The following is a 20,822-nucleotide window of genomic DNA, read 5'->3' on the forward strand; positions in this document are numbered from 1 at the left end:
CAAAGCGATTTAGAGTCTCAAAAAATGTCTGTGAAGGTTCTCAGTCATCCAGGTCATCGTAGTCAAATGAGCTTGCAAAGAAAAGGGTCTGGACTTCTTTAAGTTGCTTTCGCATGATATCATAATGATAAGGTGGGGGGCCAGGTTTCACAATGAGCTCAACTGAAAACCTGGCTGATTGGGACCCACACCCATTTTCACACCTTGGCTCATCAGGGGGTCCTTTGTCCCTCTGTGGGGGGTTACTCCCACTAGGTTTAAATCTGGGACTCCCCACCATTTGACCTTAGAACTGAAGAAGCTTCTCGGATGAGAGGTGAAACGTCTTCAAGCAACTTAAAGAAGTCCAGACGCTTTTCTTTGCAAGCTCAGTCTCAAAAAATATTTTTTTAAATAACCAATTTTTGTGGAAAGTGGAAATCACAAAAACTTTGTAATCATTAAAATGTCACTGTCACACAACACACTGTCACTCCCCTACATAAGCTGCCTTTATAGGTTAAAAGTATTGGTATTGGTATCGGCAGGACCTGCACCATATTCACTTGGTATCGGATCGATAACAAAATTTGCAGTATGACACGGCGCCAGTCAGCAGCGTTAGACGCTGACGTCAGTCACGGTTAGGAAAATCCAGCCAATCGCAAACGACAGCGCGCGAAGGCGGGGCAGCACGGGGCGGCCCTGGGGGGGGAATACAAACACCCAGGGTGCAGAGGCTCGTGTGTCAGTTGAAGCTTAAAGGAAAGGGGCTTGAAGGGAAAGCAAACACGGAAACTTTTCTGACAATATCACCGCTGAACAACTGGTAACTGCTGATATACTTTATCTGCTCCCCGTGCAGCTAGGAGCGTCTAATTGCTGAACTTCTTTTCTTTCTTTTTCATCTTTTAGATAACGCTTCAGCTTCAACGGTGCGCTCGTGACATAACAAACATGTCCCAGCAGGGAGTGAACGGGGTCTCGCACCGGGGCAGGGTGCTGACTTTGGACAGCATGAACCCCAACGTTAAGCGGGTGGAGTACGCGGTCCGCGGACCCATCGTCCAGCGGGCGGTGCAGATAGAGAAGGAGCTGAAGGAGGTAAAGTGGAGCCAAAGTTGGACAAAGCAGGAGAAAAGCGCGAACTGAGTTAAGAGTATCGCTGAGGTGGCACTCAGGAGGGAATTGGGTTTCAAAAGAATGGCTTGTTAATTTAAAGCTATGTGCTTTAAAGTGCGGGTTCTAACGTGTTTTTTTTTAAGTGTTAAATCATATTTCCCGTGTTTTTTTTAATTGTTTGTTGTTGTTTTTGTTTGTTTTAGCCAAGGGGAAGACACGGTTATGCAGTTATGTACATACCCAGCTGTTGAAACTATTAAACAGCTGGAATCTAACTCTACACAGTCATAGGTCACACCTGTTGGAAATACCCCCATTATATATAAGCCCAGAAATTATTAAGATTGCCTCATATTAGATTTTGGCACTCAGTAAGTAAAAAGTGTAATTTTTCGACTCTGTTTCCTCCTGATACAGTTACAAAATAATAATTCAGGGCAGGCTTTGTGCATGAGATGCTTGACTTTTGCTGACTGGCTCAGGGAGTGGAAGCAGGACATTCAGGGCAGGTCAGCATTCAAAATGTTTGCATGCGCCACAATGAGCTTGTCGCCCTCTGCTCGTCTTACATTCAACAGGGCAATATTGATTTACTGTGCTCCCCTTAGGAAGTACAGCTAGGCTGAACAAGCTGTCTTTTGAAAGCTGTAACGCAACCCTCGGCTCTGCAGTTATGTCCTCTTCACGAGACACGTGATGAGCCTGCGGGGACGGCTCTGGCCTTCTTTGAGTACACTTTGCTCTCATCTTGCCAGAGGCGGCCAAAGGATCCAAAAGGATGTGTATAATACAAAGGGTTATTACATAAGAGGAGAGGGTGCACTCTCTGTCCTCCTTTGTTTCTTTCTGGGTTTACCCACCTCCCTTCTGCACGCGGGGGAGAGGTTTCATTGAACTGAGCTGCAGCTGTGAGGCCCAGCAGCCTCAGAGGCCTTTCTGTGCAAGGAGCCTTATAACAAGCAGCCCCCCCCCCCAGTTCTGGTGAAATGTGGCCTCACTTCTCTGGTTGTCAAATTGTTCTTCTTTGCTTATTGAAGCCAAAGCAAATCCTGCAAAAAAAAACTTTTCCCAGAAGTCATGACAAAGTTGACTGGTCATCTATTGGTGAGCTTCCTGTCAAATCTTTTAACTGGAACACTTACTGACAACTCAGCAGATATTATGCGTGTGTGCGTCTGTGTGATAATGACCCAGACATCTGGCAGAACAGTGCCCACAGTGCTAATTCAAGCATGAACCTAAGCTTCTGGCAGTTCTTCACTTCCTGTCATAATAAAAGGGTGACAATACACCAGTAGAACGGGGGAAAAGAGCCCATCTATTACTGTAAACAGTTCTTTAATTTTCTTTTACTGAAATGAACATTGAGTGCATTTCAGTAAAATTTACTTTGATAAACCACATGATTAAAGCAACAAGGTTATTTTCCACTTTGCCTTAGTTATAGCTTGAATGAACCATGTTCCAGTTACTCTAGCACAGTTAAGCATAGAGAACAAAGAGTCCAAACTACAGCTGTTGTAAGTGAAATAACATTCACGATGACTGTCAGGCCTGTTGTCCCACAGGCTTTCTTGGCCTGGTCTGCAGGTCTGGTCTGCGTAATATTCACCTGGTGCTGACTGAGCAGGAGAAACGGAGCAGCGAGCCGGGGAACCAACTGGCTCCTATTCTACCCGGAGAACAGCAGTCTCTTTGTTGCTCGAGAATGGGGGCTAAAAAGGAAAAGTGCTGCATCCCGTTACTTAGATTCCAATCAAGCTCTTATCTGACAAAATCCTAACTCAAAGGACATTTGAAAGCTTGCTCTTGATATTATTCAAGGACACAAAAATGACTAATAGTGACTTGGTTTCAAGGAAAATACTTTCAGTTGAACTTAGAGGCAGGTTGCTTGCTGTTTTGTCATGTAGAGCACAGTGAATCATGGCAAGAATAATGTAAACAGCAGTTTGTTTGTTGTGTGTATGTAGTTGTTTAACCCAAAGGACAACTTAAACTACAGTAAGGTAAGGTGTATATTACCACAATATAGTCCACTTATTTTGGTGAATGTTAAGAAGTAAATAAGACCCAAAATGAATGTTGGGTTGAGTTTACCAGCAATTTTTGTTTTCTTTCTGTAGCTATTTAGAAATGTAGTGAAACGTAACATTATTTCATCATGATAAAAACAATGCCCAATCATTTTCATAGATTAAAATTATCCTTTTGGTAATTTTGGTTAACAGAAATCTTCTGTTTTGTCTTAATTATCTTATAAATGGTTAATATGTTCAAACCTGAAGCCTTTCACTGGTGAAAGTCCAAAATCTCTTGAGGTAAGGAATTACATATAGGAAAAGCCGTGTAGAACCCATCTGAGGCAGGTTTCAGAATAGACAGTGGCTGCAGTTCTGCAGAAAACAAAACAAGTTCCCAAGATTTTTTGGGAGGTGCAAGAATTGGTGCGAGCCAGTAGAATGAGAACAGCATGTCCTGAATTTCAGAACCACAAAGACAGTTTACATAAACAGGGTGCAGTAAGCTCCGATGTACTTCTGGAACTGCTCTGTGGATTTTTTTCTTTTTATGTTCTTTGTGTTGTTGTTTTTTTTTATTGTATTACTAGATAATAAAATGTTGTATCCTTGCCTGAAATGCTAATTAAAGGCCACTTGTGGAAGTGTTTGGTAAAGTTAAATGGCCACACAGCAGTGCACGGATACTGTCGCCTCACGACAAGAACATTCCTGGGCTGAGCCTCCTGGTACGCTGGGGCCTTTTTGTGTACTGCATGTTCACTCTGTGCTTGCATGACTTCCTCCCATAGTCCAAACAAATGCTTCTCAGGTTAAATGGATTTCTAAATTGGCTATAGGCGTCAAATGAGAATGTGTGGTTGTCTCTCTTGATGGTTTGGTGACTGGATGTACCCTGCCTCTTACCCACAGTTATGAAAAAGGATATACCACTTCCCCCTTTGAGTGAAGTGTGGATGTACTATGTAGTTGTGTTTATATCACAATGCAATACAAACTGGGGATTTGCAGTTTTCTAATTGTATTTCAGACAAACCTTCAGTGAAGGCTTAGTACAGTTTTCACTTTAGTTTTATGACTGGCCCAGGCTGTCCAAAGTAACAGAGGACATCTGTTATCACATGTCCTCCTCTAATTAACAGCAAAGGGTGGTGCATGTTGTGATCAGTAAATAGACAAATGGGCTCCAGACCAGCGTGTGCATAATTTGGTTAGGTGAAATAGTTGACGAGGAAGGGTTCAAATAAAATGAAGGTGGACAATGAGGTGGACAGAAGCAGAAAATGGTTTGGATAAATAGAGGAATGAAATGAAGAGGACTCAAGAGTGTCTTATAATTGGATTCAGCCTGCAATTTGTGAGTGAAACCCCAACATCAACAATAGCAAATGACGTTTTTGTGTGTCTGGTAGCCCTGGCAGCAGGACTGTGCCCTTCCAGGCCAGCACTTTTGCGCTGCAGCCCAAACTACAGTCTGTACCAGAGCCTTTGTAAAACAAAAACTTCTAATGGTGAGAAGATCCATGTGAGGTTTATGAGGGGACAAAAAGCTCTATGTGAGATGAATACAAGGACTTCTGATTTGAGAGATTATCTCATCAGGCCTGGGAATGCCTCAGAATCCCCCAGGAGCAAATGGAAAGTGTTGCTAGGGGTAAGGGCCTCTAGAATATCCTTCTTGGTCTGCTGCCACCATGATCTGACTCCCGATAACCTCAAAATTTTCAAAAGAAGTGCAAACCAAATAGGGAAAATGAAAAATACAACACTGCTTAAAAGTTAAAGGCACTGCAGCTAAAACCGTAACCAAAAGCAAACATTGCACATGAAAAAAGAAGATAAGCCTAATAATATCAAAGAACAAGGTGACTGACTTTAACTGCAGTTGTAAATTCCATGACATTAGTGTGTTCATTAATGATTACATGTATTCTTACAGCTCCTGAGACAAGTGTAGCCTGTACATTTGAACCCGTGGCTCTGTTAAACATGCTTGGGTGGAAGTAAACATAAAAAAAACATAATTCATGCTTGGCTTGCTTTCTACTCTTATGGTGTCAGCAAGTACAAGCTTTTATTGCTTTAAAGGATTACATGACAATACCAGTGCTTAAAGGGCAAAGAAATGCTAGCGCTCAGGACTGGTGACTAAGGCTACGTTCACACTGCAGGCGAAAGCGCATCAAATCCGATTTTTTTGACCCATATCCGATCATGGTATGACAGTGTGAATGGCACAAATCCGATATTTTCAAATCCGATCTGGGTCACTTTCGTATGTGGTACTGAATCCGATACATATCTGATGTTTTAGAAAGCGACTGCTGTTTGAACGGTCACGTCGCATTAAATCCGTCTTTTACGTCACTGACACAAGACAGACGCCAATTATCAGCGCCGGAGAAGACATCGCGAATGCTTCCTGGCCATCCAGTGTAGATGTCAGTGAAACTGTTGGGAAGACAACGTGAACATTTTATTTGTACTGTATAATCTGCAGATTCTGACAGAAACCTGCAACTATCCTTTGAAGCACCGCTCCTCTCTAAAACAGCAATAAGGATAATTATTAGGTTATTTACATTACTTAAAGCAAAAATTGGGAAACGTAAAGTCCGAAGTCTTTATATTAAGGGCCATCAGTCAAACAATATTGTTTGCTCTGGGTGTAAAACAGAGCGCGTTGTGTGTGACATCTTCTTTTGGGCATGTCGGCCGCTTTGAGCGTTCACACTAGGGAGGCATTTTATTTGTAGTGCGAACAAGCAGACAAAAAAATCGGATTTGATCAAAAAATTGGAATTGAGCATTAAGACCTGCAGTGTGAAGGTAGCCTAAATGTCTGTCATGTATATGCTTGTCAGAAAGAAAACCTTCTCTTGTGATCGTGTTGAAATGGTGATCCCGTTCTCATACAGACTTTATTATTTAGTAGTTTGAGATTTTATGTGTAGTAATCAGTTATATGCTTGTACGCTATAACCTGAGGTTGCTCAGATTAGGAGCACAGCAAAGGTGATTTGTGATGTACCTCTTGGAGTTACTTTGCAATTCTCAATCCTGCTTCCTATGAGTCTTTGTTTTAATCTCTCCCTACAAAGAGTCTCTTATGCCGGGTATGCTTCTCATCTGCTCTTCTCCAGATGTCAGTTATGATGTAATAACCATAATCATTTTAACCATGATTGATGTTGGATGTCAAAAGAAGGAACGGAGAAAAAGACAGGGAAAACAGTAACGTTTCTGCTTTACCTTTGCTCACTTGTTTCCTCCTCACTTACTCCTTTTTTACACGTCCAAACTTGTTTGGTGAGCATATGTTCCTAGAATTAACAATGCAAACGTTTTTTTTTTCACACTTTGTTCAGTCACTGATATCAGGTACCTTTCTCTGTTTTGTTCCAGGGAGCGAAGAAACCTTTCACAGAAGTCATCAAGGCCAACATAGGTGACGCCCACGCTATGGGTCAGAAACCAATTACATTTTTCAGACAGGTTAGACCACTCTCTTGGTTAAAGCTTACAATCTGTTAATGCTTGTGTTTTTGCTAAGTAGGACGGACTCATAATTACAGAAGGAAACAAAACTGTATGACAGAAAACCCAAAACAACCCTAAAGCCACATATGAAATAATGTTGAAGCAACACATTCCCGCCGAAGAAATATTTAGTGGCCAGCTCCTTGTTAGTCTTGCAATTTAGGTCATATATTATGAAACTGGTGTAGCATGGTGGTGCAGTGGCTAGCACTGTCACCTCACAGCAAGAAGGTTCTCAGTTTAAACCATATGAAGCTTCCATGTTCTTCTTGGGCCTCTGGGTTTCCCCCAGATGCCCAAAAGCCATAGATGTCTATGTCATATACACAGTACTTTCAGCACTAAGATAAAAGTACTCAAATAGAAGCTTAATGGTGGCATTTTAGTGTAACTTTTGATATTGGATTTAAAATTAAAAAACATGAACAATAAATGCTTAACTTTGCAAATAATTACAGATTGAATAAGTCACAGTGGTCACAGTTGTGGGACATGTAGTGATTTTTGTTCTTTTCCTCTCAGGTCTTGGCTCTCTGCTCTTATCCAGCACTGTTGGAAGATAGCAAGTTTCCTGAGGATGCCAAGCAAAGAGCACGGCGCATTCTTGAGGCCTGCGGAGGCCACAGTATAGGTTAGACAACTCCCCCTCACTACACCAACCACATTCTCTGTCCCAGTCCTTCAGCACTAGCATCTACGTCTATTTGTCTGCTTATCAATCATTAATTTGGACAGTCTGATCTCTGTGTTAACTGGTCAACTAAATATGTTACTTGTTAAACAAAGTTCATTGTCATATCATTAGGGGCCTACAGTGCTAGCCAGGGGATCGAGTGCATCCGTCAGGATGTGGCGCGCTACATCGAGAAAAGAGACGGTGGCATCCCCTCCAACCCCGACAACATCTACCTCTCCACTGGGGCCAGCGATGCCATTGTGGTATGTGCTGACTCACTTTGCTGCTGTACAAATGGCAACTGAGGACAGGTGCTTTAGTCAGCTTTTGTTAAATATATACTTATCTGTACTTTGTACATCTCTAATACTACTCCACCCACAGACCTTTGTCTGTCTCACTTTTTTGCAACCCAATCAGGCTGCTGAATGACCTTAAAATACCCTAACTCCTGCACTAAAGATCCTGCAGTATGAAACTTGTTTTTCCCCAATATGTTTCTATGTAGGTGTTAAAGTTTGTCTCCCAACAAAATTGATTGTTTGTACTCTTCTTTTTAATGTACACAATCAACCCAACAGTCCATACATAGTCTCCATAATAACAACACTCCACTCTCCTCCTTTTTCTCTTTACACCTTCCAATCCAAGACCATATTGAAGTTGCTGGTGTGTGGGGAGGGTCGTGACCGAACAGGAGTGATGATCTCCATCCCCCAGTACCCTCTGTACTCAGCTGCCCTGGCAGACCTGGGCGCTGTCCAGATAAATTACTACCTGGACGAAGACAACTGTTGGAGTCTGAACATCACAGAGCTCAGGAGAGCGCTCAGTGCCGCGAGGGAGCACTGCAATCCTCGTGTCCTCTGCATCATCAACCCCGGAAACCCCACTGGTACACCTCTTTGCAGTTTCTCCATGTGACGTTAAGAAGCTGCTGATGTTTTAGAGTCTTGTTGTGTATGTGTGGACCAAAACCAAACCTAGTTAACAATAATATTTGATCTTGGACAGTTAAGACTTCAAAGACATTTAGTTTATTCTCTCTGTCTTCACACACTTCTCCTAATTATCAAACTCTCTGCCCTGTGTGACAGGTCAGGTCCAGAGCAGGCAGTGCATCGAAGATGTGATCCGATTTGCTAAAGAGGAACATCTCTTCCTCATGGCCGATGAAGTACGTATTTCACATTCTGTTTTGTGTCCGAGTGCAAACTTTTACGCTTTAAAGGTTTCTTTCAAACTTACTGCACTGCAGCAGTTGTTTCTTTTACTTTGCTAATATTTTATCATATACACCAAAAGGGTGTGAGAAAAATGTCTTTGATGTTTATAATATAATGAAGTGTTATTAATGTTAATAAAGCCATGTTTATTTTATTTTTTTAGGTCTACCAGGATAATGTATACGCAGAGGGCTGCCAGTTTCACTCTTTTAAGAAAGTTCTGTTTGAGATGGGACCGGAGTACTCAAACACAGTGGAAATGGCTTCGTTCCACTCCACCTCCAAATGTTACATGGGAGAGTGAGTATCTCACACAGATACAGCCACACACATGCACACGCCATAAATATAAAGAAAATAAAGTGAAAGCCAGTAAATATGAGTGGAAGCAGTAAACAAGATTAAAATACACTAAAAAAAGAATTTTGTTACATATACACAATGTAAAATTTTACATTTATTAGTATCTAATTAAGTGAAATTGACTTGATTGCTTTTCTGGTTATACAAAGCATATTCTCTTAATGATTCATTGTTTGAATAAATAAACCTTTGATTTTATATATTTCAGCTGCATTTTACTCAACATAATTACTTCACGTTTTCATTGGGGGTTTATGGTTGAGTTTTACAGATGCTTATTAGTAATGCACCTCAACTAAAACCAATAAACAAGCACGAAAACCCCACAGGGCAGCTGAAAATGGTCCTTGGAGTTGTTAATCTTTGTTGACGTGTACATCTCCTTCAGTTAGAGCAAACTTTACCTTCCTTGTCTCTGTTTGTTTTCTAGGTGTGGATTCCGTGGAGGATACATGGAGGTCATCAACTTGGACCCTGAAGTGAAAGCCCAACTCATAAAACTAGTGTCTGTGCGTCTGTGTCCACCAGTCCCCGGACAGGCCCTACTGGATCTCGTGGTGAACCCCCCACAGCCTGATGAGCCCTCTTATGCCACTTTTATGAAGGTCTGAGTGTATGCAAACAGAATTAACTAGTGCAAACATCGCCTCACCTAATCTACACACAAAAGCTGTGTTAGGTTTGATAAAGTTCTCAGGTGGCACTCGGTCAGATCAGGTTTTGAAATTTGAACATACAATCAGAGCTGTTTTGTTTCACATCTTCTGGATTTCTACTCATTGTGGTCTGGTCTTCATTAAGTCTCAATTATAGATGACCACAATCTGACTAAACAAGTATGCAAACTGGTAACTCCCACAGATGTTCTCTTTAGCTGTTTGTGAGACTTAAACAATGATGAGAAAGGTTTTTGAATCATTCCTTAAAAAACACTCCTGCTATTACATCAGTATTTGTGGTGTCCGGATTGAGTTGCCCTGTTCTGGTTACTTCGTCTCAGCTGCTCCATCTTTTTCAATTATTTTCCACTGTTGTTGATTTACTTATGTTGGACTTTTGGTTACTGTCTTTATGCATTACATAACCCTTGGATGTGTCATGGACTACTGCCCCGAGAGGCGCCTGTAAAAAATTTTTATTGTTTCATCAGTGAGTCCAAGGGATTCATGTTCTGAGATAGCAAAATGTCCTGTAACCATTCTGCTCCATGCTTCATGATCCAGAGTTAAGATGAACTTTTGGTGTTAGTGTGATGTGTTTGCTGTCTAAAAGTTTTATAGAACATTAATATTATATTTTGAAAACTCATTATTTTTGAAAAGCAGTAGTTTCTTTCATGTTGTCCATTGACATTTTATTTAGTCTGTTGTCTTCTAGCAAGGTGCAGAAATTGCTTCATACCTTTTTTTGAATTACACTTAGTTATGTTTTCGCCCATTTCAAGACTGCGCTCTGTGCTCTTGGCGTGATCTTTCAGTACCCTTTTCTGGGAGATTAGCAGCAGTCTTGAATTACCTTCCTTGTATGCAGTTCGTAAAAATATAAAGTGAACATTACACCCAGGTGTTTGCGAAGGCTTTTGTAACCGTTTTCTAACTTTCGGAGATCTGTAATGCTTTAAACCTTGTTGTAATCAAGGTTCGGTTCACACTGGTCTTTCTTAGGCACAGACTTTCACAACCACACTTTGAGTTGCTTTATTTGCTGGGAAGGCCTCTACTGCAACTCACACTTCCAATCTAATCTCCTTACTTGGTACACCTGACTCCGAGTAGCTTTTAGAGAAGTCAATGTCACAGAGGTTCTCTTAGGTTGGTTTTTCCAGCCTGCTTTGTGAGTAATTAACTCGATGTGTTCAGTGAGGACTTGAAAGACAGCTTGATCATCATTAATGTGCTCATAGCTAGTGCAAACCTTCAGTTGTCTTTGTTGTTGCAGTGTGTAGCTGCGAGTTTTAGCTGTGGGAAAGTCTGATCTTCAATTATTGTGTAGTGAATGTATGGCTACATACAGGTATGCCACCATTGGCCACAATGGGGCTGGTAAACAAACGATTGTTTGTGTTAGATTCAAAGCCTACGTCCTGAATTACACATTGAAACCAGATATACATGTTTTTGTCTACCCAGTATCTTTCCTTACTATTTTATGCAGAATACAAAATAATCATAGTTGGTACTTCACCAAAACCTGGCAAATGAACGCCAAAGTTAAAACAGTACATAGTATCATGTGAACATGGGCTGACATAGTAGCATTGTATTTTATTTTAAACGGCTTTCACTCATATAATGCTGACAGTTTTACCTTTTGTTTTCCCTCCAGGAGCGGACGGCAGTGCTATCAGCTCTGGCCGAGAAGGCCCGGCTAACAGAGCAGATCTTCAACACAGTGCCTGGTATCACCTGTAACCCAGTCCAGGGAGCCATGTACACCTTCCCTCGCATCACTCTACCTCAGAAGGCCATTGACAAAGCCAAGGTCTGCTCGATACACCCACTGCATCCCTTGTGTGCAGGCAATTTTGCTTATAAATAAGGTGTGTGTGTGTGCAGGAGTTGGGCCTGGTTCCAGACATGTTCTATTGTATGAGGCTGTTAGATGAGGAGGGAATCTGCCTGGTACCAGGAAGTGGCTTTGGTCAGAGAGAGGGAACCTACCACTTCAGGTCAGTATGGCTAAATTCACACGCTGAGTATGTTCAAATAGTTTTTGCTTAGAAAGATTTCAAAGTGAGAGAAGTGACCTGGAAGTATATGGATGGAAGAGCTGTTGGAATTATCTGAGCAAAAGAGCTCCAGTGTTTCCTTTATTATCTTCTGTAGCACAAAATACTGATATATTATGAAAAACACAAGCCTGTTAAACCCACAGTTGAACTACTAAATCTCCTTCTTGTCAGTTTGTTGCCCTGCATAAAAAATGTAGATTTGTGTAAGCTCTTTAAATCTAACTTGTGAGCAATAATAATTAAAGTGTGTCTGTATGATTTACGTTCATTTCTGGGGTGGTGGTGGGGGGGGGGTCTTTTGAATGATCATGAATTAATAAAAAAAAATATGGGATAAGAGCTAGATGGAGGGAATTTTCAGTCATAGAAATCCTAGAAAAGGAGTTGATGAGGAGTTATTTACACTCTGCAGCAGTAAAACTTAAAAAAATAATAATACACTTTATTTATTTATTTAGATTTATTTCATTGTTTGGCTATGAGGGACATTTACTAAGCGAGGCAAATTAGCTTGATGCCGCAATCACAGGATCATCTACTAACGGTGTACTAATTTACATACACAGCCAGTTCATTTCAATAATAACCAGCATTGTGCCCAGAGCAGAGCAGATTTGTGGCTCAAAAGCCAGCAGACCCAGTGAAGGAGGGAGTCGGACCAAAATAACACAGTGTAAACGCAGGCCTTAACAACAACAACAACAACAACCTTTATTTATAGAGCACATTAAAAGCCTAGGCATACCAAAGTGCTTTACAGAAAAACAATAAAATAATACAGTTAAGAGGATTAATATCAAATATAATAAGAACAGCAGACAATGTTCACAGTAGAAAGCCACTAATAAAATGGACTGCAGCACATAGATTATAGCAGACCCAGTGCCGCATGATAGAGAACACCAAGAATAAAGGAATAGTAAAAAGTTAATGCAATAGGTCGCAGTTAACAGTCAGCATTTAACGGGTAGAAAAGGCAAGTTCAAAAAGATAAGTTTTAAGGCGTGCTTTAAAAGAAAGAATAGAATCAGACTCCCGAATGCCAATCGGGAGGCTGTTCCATAACTCAGGTGCAGCAAAGGCAAACGACTGATCGCCTCTAGATTTCAACCGAGATCTGGGCTGAACTAACAATAACTGCGAGGATGACCTTAAAGCCCTGGCAGGGACATAAGGGTTTAAAAGTTCCTTAAGATAGGTTGGTGCAGTATTATTGATAATTTTAAAAGTAAGCAGCAAAATTTTAAATTGAATACGGTGTTTGATAGGCAGCCAATGCAGCTCAGCAAGAACCGGAGTAATATGGTCAAACTTCTTGGTTTTAGTTAGAATACGTGCCGCAGCATTCTGAACTGTCTGTAATCTATGTAGAAGGGTAGCATGGAGACCAGAATAGAGTGAGTTACAGTAATCTAGTCTTGACGTTACAAAAGCATGAATGAGCTTTTCTAAGTCATTATACGGGATATAGTGTCTGGCCCTGGAGATGAGACGAAGCTGATAAAAACTAGATCTGACAACAGCAGATACCTGTTTATCAAGTTTAAAGGAGCTGTCAAACAAGACACCCAGATTCCTGACAGTATCAGAGAAAGAACTAGTAAGAAAGCCAAAGGCATCTTGAAGTTTGGCGCGAAGGGCATTACTGCCAAAAATCATGATTTCAGTCTTTTTTTCATTGAGAATAAGAGTATTTGCCAACAGCCATTTCTTGACCTCACTCATGCACTCACGAAAGTTATTTAAAGATAAAGCGAGATCATCTTAAGTATGTGTTTCTTTGTGAAAACAGCAATGTAGTTCAAGCAGAGGCTGAAAAGGAATCAGTGGTTTTCATGAAAGGACAAAGTCTCTGATACAAATTCCCGGGCTCTGTGTGAGGTCCCGTTGGCTGAGACTGAGGTGGTGTTCAGGGTTTATGCAGAGAAGCTCTGCGTTATTACAAACCTTTCCACTGTATAAACTAGGGGTGAGGGGGGGAAATTGATGCAGTGGTGATATTTTGTGTGGCAATATTGTATCAATACAGGGACACCAGATACTGATATTTTATTAGATAACTTAAAGTACTCTCAGAATACTGACCCTATGTCTTTGTTTTTCTAAAAAATTCCAACCTTTGTAATGAAGTAGTAATTTTCATCAGTTCTCATTTATATGACCTAACTAAATCGGTGGGGTAAAAACGTGTGGATTGGTTTAAACCCCACAGCACCCAGTGTGACGTTAGTCTAGTTTGATTCGGTTGTGTTTTAATGCGGTTTCATTCTCTACGCACTTATCAAATTTCTTATCAATTTTACACCTTTCCTTGACATCATGACATTTTTTCATCAAGGTCAAGGTAAAGTGATTAGGAGGTAATTTTTGTACTAGTCAAACGTAACTACCGCCCCCTGCTGTCCACATTCAGAGTTGAAACTTTTCAGGTGTAAACTAAAACAAAAGGACATTTCACTTTGCATTCATTTTTAAGTCATATTGATATATATTCACCAACAAGAGAGAATGAGACATGAGACCACTTATATCTGTTTATTCTGATGTTGCATTACGTTTCTTTCTGTGCCAGTATTTCCATCTTGTTTGCATATGTGCTCCCACTAACACCCTCTGCTTATCCCCAAATCCAATTCCACTCGATCACAAGTTCTCTTGTGACATGAACAGTTTTCTTTAAATATGAACTTTTCAACTCTCCTACTGCCCTGCACTAACATTATGCTGAATTGTCTGAATCTAAATACACCTAAGTTTGGGTTTTATTACTCCTTTGCCCTGCTGCTCTTCTATTTGTCTCCCTTCCATCCTGAAGTTTGAGAAGTTAAACTTCTCTATCTTACAATATCAAACACACACACTTCATGACTTCAGGAGAGTTTGTGATCCTGTTCACTTTGTGGCTCACTTGTGCGTGCGGTGACACGTGCCTCATAAGCTTATCACTCATCTAACTGTGAATTTCAGTTGTGCTGCACAGAGGCAGCTGGCACTCTGAAACTCAATCCGAATCTGCAGCTAACTAGTCAGTACCTGCTCAGTCAGTTCATAATGTAAACATTTTGATTTAACTATGGAGAAAGTTTTACCTTACTAATTTATGGCTCAGCGGTGACACCTTGTGTCAGTTTACAGTCACACAGGTTTAAGTCTAAGCAAAGTGTGCATTTATATGAAAACAAACTAGTCAAAATAAAATAATGTAGTTTGTAAAACATGTTGAAAAAAAAGCGTAATTCATTGCAGTTTTTACCTCTCAGCTGTATGAAGCTGATGAGGTGTTATCCTCACCCTGCCACACAGGCAGGGCAGGCAGTGTGGACACAAGGTTTCTGAACATGATAACTGAAGATGAACGTGAACTAGGATTTTCAAATGCATACTACACCTGCACCTCTACTAGGAGGCTGAGGGGTAGCACTGGTGGCCAACAGTATTTAGCAAATACTCCTTGATCCAAAAACAAAAAGCTGTATTGGATAAAGCCTGATTGTTTGCACCGTCCTTCTATTACGTAAATCTGATTTCCAGTTTTACAGCACCTCTACCGATACCTTTATCATTAATCTGAACCCACCTTTTCTCCGTCCAGAATGACCATCCTGCCGCCAACTGAGAAGCTGAAGGTGGTACTGCAGAAGATCCGGGAGTTCCAGTTGCGCTTCACACAAGAGTTTTCTTAATGGTCCCACATCTCAAGAACCAACTGTTCAGTGCCAGTATCATTAAGTACCTTTACGTGACTGAGGCAGAAGCCCCGTTCATGTTGGTACAGCACATGAAGATGATGTCAATAAGTTTTACTACATGATGCACTTTCTTAAAGTATTGCCCTGCAGGTTTTTAATGTTCAAACTGATGATAGTACTGATTGTCTCTGCAGTTTCTTACTCTGCTGGTGCATCCCTCTCCTGCCAATTCATTTTAAGGGATTACTTGATTAACTAACCGTTGTTTTATGCCCCTGCCACGTTGAGGCGTACTCTCTGGGCTGTTCACATGTCTCAGAATGTAGCCAATTGTATTAGTAATTGTTTTAATTGTTCTTAAATGTAATTAAAACCAAACACTTGTTTTCTGAAACTGCGTGCAGTGCCTGTTCCTATATTTGCAACACATTCTCTGGCATGACTTGTATCCATTAAACAAACACAAAGAGCCACTTCTCAGCGCTGGCCTGCAAATGTGCCAGCATTTTCAGTTTTATTTAAAAAGGATTAATCTTGAACAGTGCTTACATGCTTTCAGAAACAAGAAACCTGAATCTTGGAATGAACACAAACTAAAAGGATGATTGAAAAGAAACCATCGCAGCAAATCAGTAACACCATTTTTGTTTAATTACTGCATTCCCTTCACCTTCCCAGAGGTTTTGTCAGCATCCTCTGAAACTCTGCACAAGCACGGTAAGAGTTCTTTGCTACTTCTCAGAGGAAGTTCAAAGTTCGTCTCTCTTCTGTGATAGCTTTGTGGCATGCTCCTCCAAGAACTTACTGAACCCTTCTACTGTTCTGTCACCACCTTCGAATTTGATGGGGCTCTGCTTCTTGTTGCTCGGGGCGAAATATATCGTGGGGAAGCCTTCCACTTTGTAGCTGTCGTTGGGTACGTCGTTGGCTGTGGCATCCATCTTGGCAATCACTAGGTTTTTCTCACCCTTGTACTTTTTGCCCAGAGCCAAATAATCAGGCTCTAATTTCTTGCAGTGGCCGCACCAGGGGGCGTAAAACTCGATCAGGACGTCCTTCTGGGTATCCATGACGATATCGTCAAAAGTTTTTCCTACAACCACCTTAACAGGTCCTTTGTTGTTCTTTGGCACCGGCTGGGACTTGATGATGGGTTTGAGCTTTCCTGTGGACAAAATTTAGAGTTTTAGTGAAATTTACACATCTGTCAATACAAACTCTAAATGAACAAGTTAAGTCCTTCATGCAAAAACCCCACACAGATTTTTAGCACTTGCCTTTCTTAAAAGCCACGACAAAATCTCTCAGCACTTCCGAGTCAAACTCCTCGGGCTCCATCGCATATTTTTTGCCTCCATCTGCCAGAATTCCCACATTCACTTCCTCTCCGCTCTCACTCAGGCCCAGGCCCTTCAGCTCTTCCGCATAATCCTCCTCATCAGCGATAGCAAATGTATACTCTGGGAAGTCTTTGGCTACATCGAGCACCTTGCCCCTCCAGAACTGCGTAGCTGAAAGTGAAAGGAGACAAGGCGTATGTGTTACAGCACAGAACTCCTCCCGCATGAATGTTGCTGCTATTCACAGTAGTTGCAAGTGTAAGCAGATGACTCTTCCACCCTACTCGCCTTTTCTGTAGTCAAAGCTGAAGTCAATGCCATAATACACAACCACCAGGGGTCTTTTCGTGTAGCGTTTAGCATCGTTGCTTGGTTTTCTGTGTCCCACAAGAGGAATTACATGTTTTTTGAAGAACTCTTGCACGTCAGACACCACCGTCGAGTCCTGTGTTATGAAGAAGAACGTGTTGATGTCAAATGTTTTTCCCCCCCCAACGCAACACTGCTGACATTTGCAGATCAGAGTAGTGCAACAATCAAAACGATAGCTGCTGCTAGGCGATGCAGTGCATTTATGCACCAACGGTGACTGAACGAAAGCACAGCCATTTGCAATGCTGATGAGTTTCATACACACTGAAACAAAATTCAAATCAGTCACAACAATCTGTTGGAAGTAAAAGACTCCACCTTGACTGAAAACGTGCGAGACGATGGCTCGTGCTTGGAGCGGAATTTTTCAGGCTGGACAATAACGACGTGACCGGGAGAAACTTTGAGCAGTTTGGCCACTTCGGCACTGAAGGAGTGACGGAAAGTGAAGTCCTCCCTTAGCGAGTTACCTGCAAGCCAAACAGCAGTGAATACAGTTAATACATATGCAAATCCCAAAGAACTCCAGAGAACTGAAGATGAGTGATATCAAAACCCAGAGGAGAGGGGAAAAAAAACAAAAAACTGTACGCTATTTTTATGGAATTACTTACAAGCTTCAACGTAGATGTCATAGGCTGCATCCTGCTCGCTGGAAAACACTCCGACTATGACAGCATCATCGCCATCTTTGATGAGCTCCTGGATCTGTTTCGCTGCCTGTACCTGCTTGGAGGGCGGCCCAGCCTGCTCACTCATATAGTCAACAATCCCTATGGAGAAGGTGGAAGACATGGATCAGCTTTGTTAGAGGATGAAAAGAAGCCAAATGTACATGCTGTGTCAAACCGCAGTATACATACTACACATTTTGTGACCTACCATTTTTTTCTCTGGGTCCGTTGTATTCAAACACCTTGCCCTTCCTGAAGATCTTCAGAGTAGGATAGCCGGTGACCCCGAAGCGTGAGGCGAGCTCGCTTTCCACTGTGGCGTCCACCTTGGCCAGAGGGATGGGAGGAGTGCGCTGGCTCAGTTCCTTGGCCGCCTTCTCATACTCTGGAGCCAGACGCTTACAGTGTCCACACCTGGAGGTGATAATTAGTTTATTACTTCCCCCCCTCAGAGACCATCTACAGTTTATGGCATCTAACCAGTACTTCATAACTGACTCACCATGGGGCGTAGAACTCCACCAGGATGATGTCTGCGTTATTTACAGTGTCATCAAAGTTGTCTTTGGTCAGCACCAGTGTGGCTTCAGGAGGGGGCTTCCAATCTGGTTGAGCCACCTCTTTAACACGCTCCACAATGGCTGCAGGAAACTGATAAAATTAGCCATGCCGGTGCTTCATTTGTTTAACAAAATGATGCTCAGACTGGACGAACCACTCTTACCCTTCTCTGTCCGCTCTCCGTCATAGTCCACAGGCTCCCCGTTTTTAAGGATCTTTATGGTGGGATACCCAGACACATCGAACCTGCTCCCCAGACCACTGGCCACTGTCGCATCCACTTTGGCTACAGGTATAGGAGGGTCATTCTCCTTGAGCGTCTGGGCAATTTTTTCATATTCTGGGGCAAACTGCTTGCAGTGACCGCACCTAAAGTATACCAAAAACAAAGGGACAGAGATAATGCAACAGGATGTAGACAGGAAGAGGCACGCTGTAAAGTTTGCATGGCTCATTGGTTACAGTTTGAAAACAATCAGAGCTTCTTCTGTTTCTCCAACTCACTCAGACTCATAAGGATTTCAGTAGTTTGGCACATCCAACTTACCATGGAGCGTAAAACTCCACCAAGACCGTGTCTTTGCCCTCTATGAAGGTGTCGAAGTTGTTGTCGGTGAGCACCAGCACCCCGTTCTCTTCTTTCACCTCTGTATCGTCGTCTTCATCATCCTCTTCATCGTCACTGTCCTCTTCATCAGTCTCCTCTTTGCTTTCTTCAACATCTAAACACCAAATAAGCAAGCAAACAGAGCACACACTGATTTCAGTCCGTGTCAGATCCACTACAGCCTGGATTCATTTCTTGCGTGCATTCAGTGAAGACCCTAAAGTGCATTTATTCAAGTATGTTGACATTAGCGGTCCTGTTAGCTGGCAAGCTAACACAACTACACTAATTAGCTCGTTAATTTTAACACAATAAACCGACCTTCCTACTTCAATAAATAGTTCAGCTGCAGGGTTGTACAAATGCCCACACTCACCCTCTTCACATCTGCTGACAGTCGCGAAATGTGCAACGCCAAGCAGCACAATTAGCAGCAGAGCAAGCTTCTTCATTGTGTCCACAGATGATACGGCCCCGCGTCAATCGTTGTTGCTGCTCGATCACGAGTAGCCGGCTAATTAACTTAGCTAATAAAAAAGGCTGATGAATGTCATCAAAAACACTGCGGGCTGCACAGACCAGCCGCCCGGATCAATACTGATGTGTGGCCCCACCAACCTTTAGCATACCTTTCATACAAACTAGCCCTTCAGAAAGCACACAGTTCACCACCCCCTCCTCCTCCCCTGTACTGGAACTTGTCTGACTTGCCACGTCGTGATTGGACGCCATCATCGACTGTCCTCCAATCACACGTCGCCACTCAATTCCTGAGGCTGAAACGTTGACAGATACTATTGGATGCTTTTGTTTACTCTTTTCTGGCTCACGGCAAAGTTTTTCAAAGCGTTTGTTTGTTTAGTTTCATAATTTTAAAAGTATTTTTTATGTTTTAAATGAGTGTTAACAGTACCTTAAATATATATGGTACACAAATAATAAATAGTCACTGCACAGGACTATTTTTAGCCTGATGTTTAGAGGATTTAGGGAGGAAATTATTCATTAAACAGGAAGAGATGGCCTGGTGATCTTTACATGTTTACAGCTTCCTGTGTTGAAGACAACAGAAACCCATAAGGGTCATTTTCATATCTTACTGTTCCAACTCCACTTCTTTTTCTTTCGACAGTTCCCTTTATGGGATGCCACAGCAGTTAATCTACCTCCATGCATCTCACCCTCCCCTGTCACACCAGCCCTCTGCATGGCCTCCTTCCCTACTTCCATAAATGTTCCAAATGTCCATACCAAATATCAACACTGCTGAAATCTGGTATTTATACTGGACTGATATTAAGTCAACAGCATTGATACTTTGTTTCTGTCCTCTGAGTTCAGTATGTAACCCAATGAATTGTTATTGTTGGTTTGTTTTTGTTTTAGAAATGAACAAGTATACCTTAAAGATGCACTATGAAAAATGTCTGAACACTTTTGTGTTGCTTGTATCGACAAGCCAGTATCGACATAGGCAATACTGGCCCTGTGTTTACTTGGTATTGGATCGATACCAAAATCTGGAGTATTGAACAGCACTACTCTTTGGTCTTCCCCTTTTCCTCCTGCCTGTCACCTCTATCTTCAGAATCCTTTGGCCTCTGTTCCTTCTCCGTGCATGTCCAAGCTGTCCAAACTGCTCAACCTGATCTGTCCCTCTGATGCCCTCATTTCTAGTCATGTTAATTCTGGTCACTCCCAATGAAAATCTGACCATGTTAAGCTCTGTCACTTCCAGCTTAACCTCCTGTATTTTTGTAAGAAAGCAAAACTTTTATTCGTATAGCACATTTCAAGACAGACATCACAAACATCAAAAAGAGAAAAAAGAAAAGTTAACCAAACACAAATCTAAAAAGATGAGTTTTTAACTGTTTGTAGAAAGAGACCACTGAGTTTGCAGATCTCAGGCTCAGAGTGA

The 20,822-nt window shown here is 41.8% G+C and overlaps 2 protein-coding genes across 2 annotated transcripts; one reads left to right on the forward strand and one right to left on the reverse strand.

Moving 5' to 3' along the window:
- Nucleotides 1–657: 657 nt before the first annotated feature.
- Nucleotides 658–15,741, forward strand: LOC309714467 (alanine aminotransferase 2-like). The gene is made up of 12 exons (XM_082546959.1): nucleotides 658–808; nucleotides 895–1,083; nucleotides 6,528–6,617; nucleotides 7,185–7,293; nucleotides 7,468–7,601; nucleotides 7,990–8,233; nucleotides 8,436–8,515; nucleotides 8,728–8,864; nucleotides 9,358–9,532; nucleotides 11,253–11,408; nucleotides 11,483–11,595; nucleotides 15,251–15,741. Exons 2-12 carry the CDS (start codon nucleotides 937–939, stop codon nucleotides 15,339–15,341), a joined length of 1,476 nt encoding a protein of 491 aa, XP_082403085.1. The 5' UTR covers nucleotides 658–808; nucleotides 895–936; the 3' UTR covers nucleotides 15,342–15,741.
- Nucleotides 15,742–15,821: 80 nt separating this feature from the next.
- On the reverse strand, nucleotides 15,822–19,607 carry pdia4 (protein disulfide isomerase family A, member 4). The gene is made up of 10 exons (XM_082546958.1): nucleotides 19,278–19,607; nucleotides 18,842–19,016; nucleotides 18,458–18,663; nucleotides 18,236–18,374; nucleotides 17,942–18,147; nucleotides 17,674–17,832; nucleotides 17,378–17,529; nucleotides 16,976–17,132; nucleotides 16,625–16,858; nucleotides 15,822–16,512 (listed from the first exon to the last, which is right to left on the reverse strand). The coding sequence occupies exons 1-10, from the start codon at nucleotides 19,351–19,353 to the stop codon at nucleotides 16,097–16,099; spliced, it is 1,920 nt and encodes a 639-aa protein (XP_082403084.1). The 5' UTR covers nucleotides 19,354–19,607; the 3' UTR covers nucleotides 15,822–16,096.
- Between the last annotated feature and the right edge of the window lie 1,215 nt (nucleotides 19,608–20,822).

The sequence above is a fragment of the Aulonocara stuartgranti genome (genome assembly GCF_965226115.1).
Source record: "Aulonocara stuartgranti genome assembly, chromosome: 9".
Classification (NCBI taxonomy): domain Eukaryota; kingdom Metazoa; phylum Chordata; class Actinopteri; order Cichliformes; family Cichlidae; genus Aulonocara; species Aulonocara stuartgranti.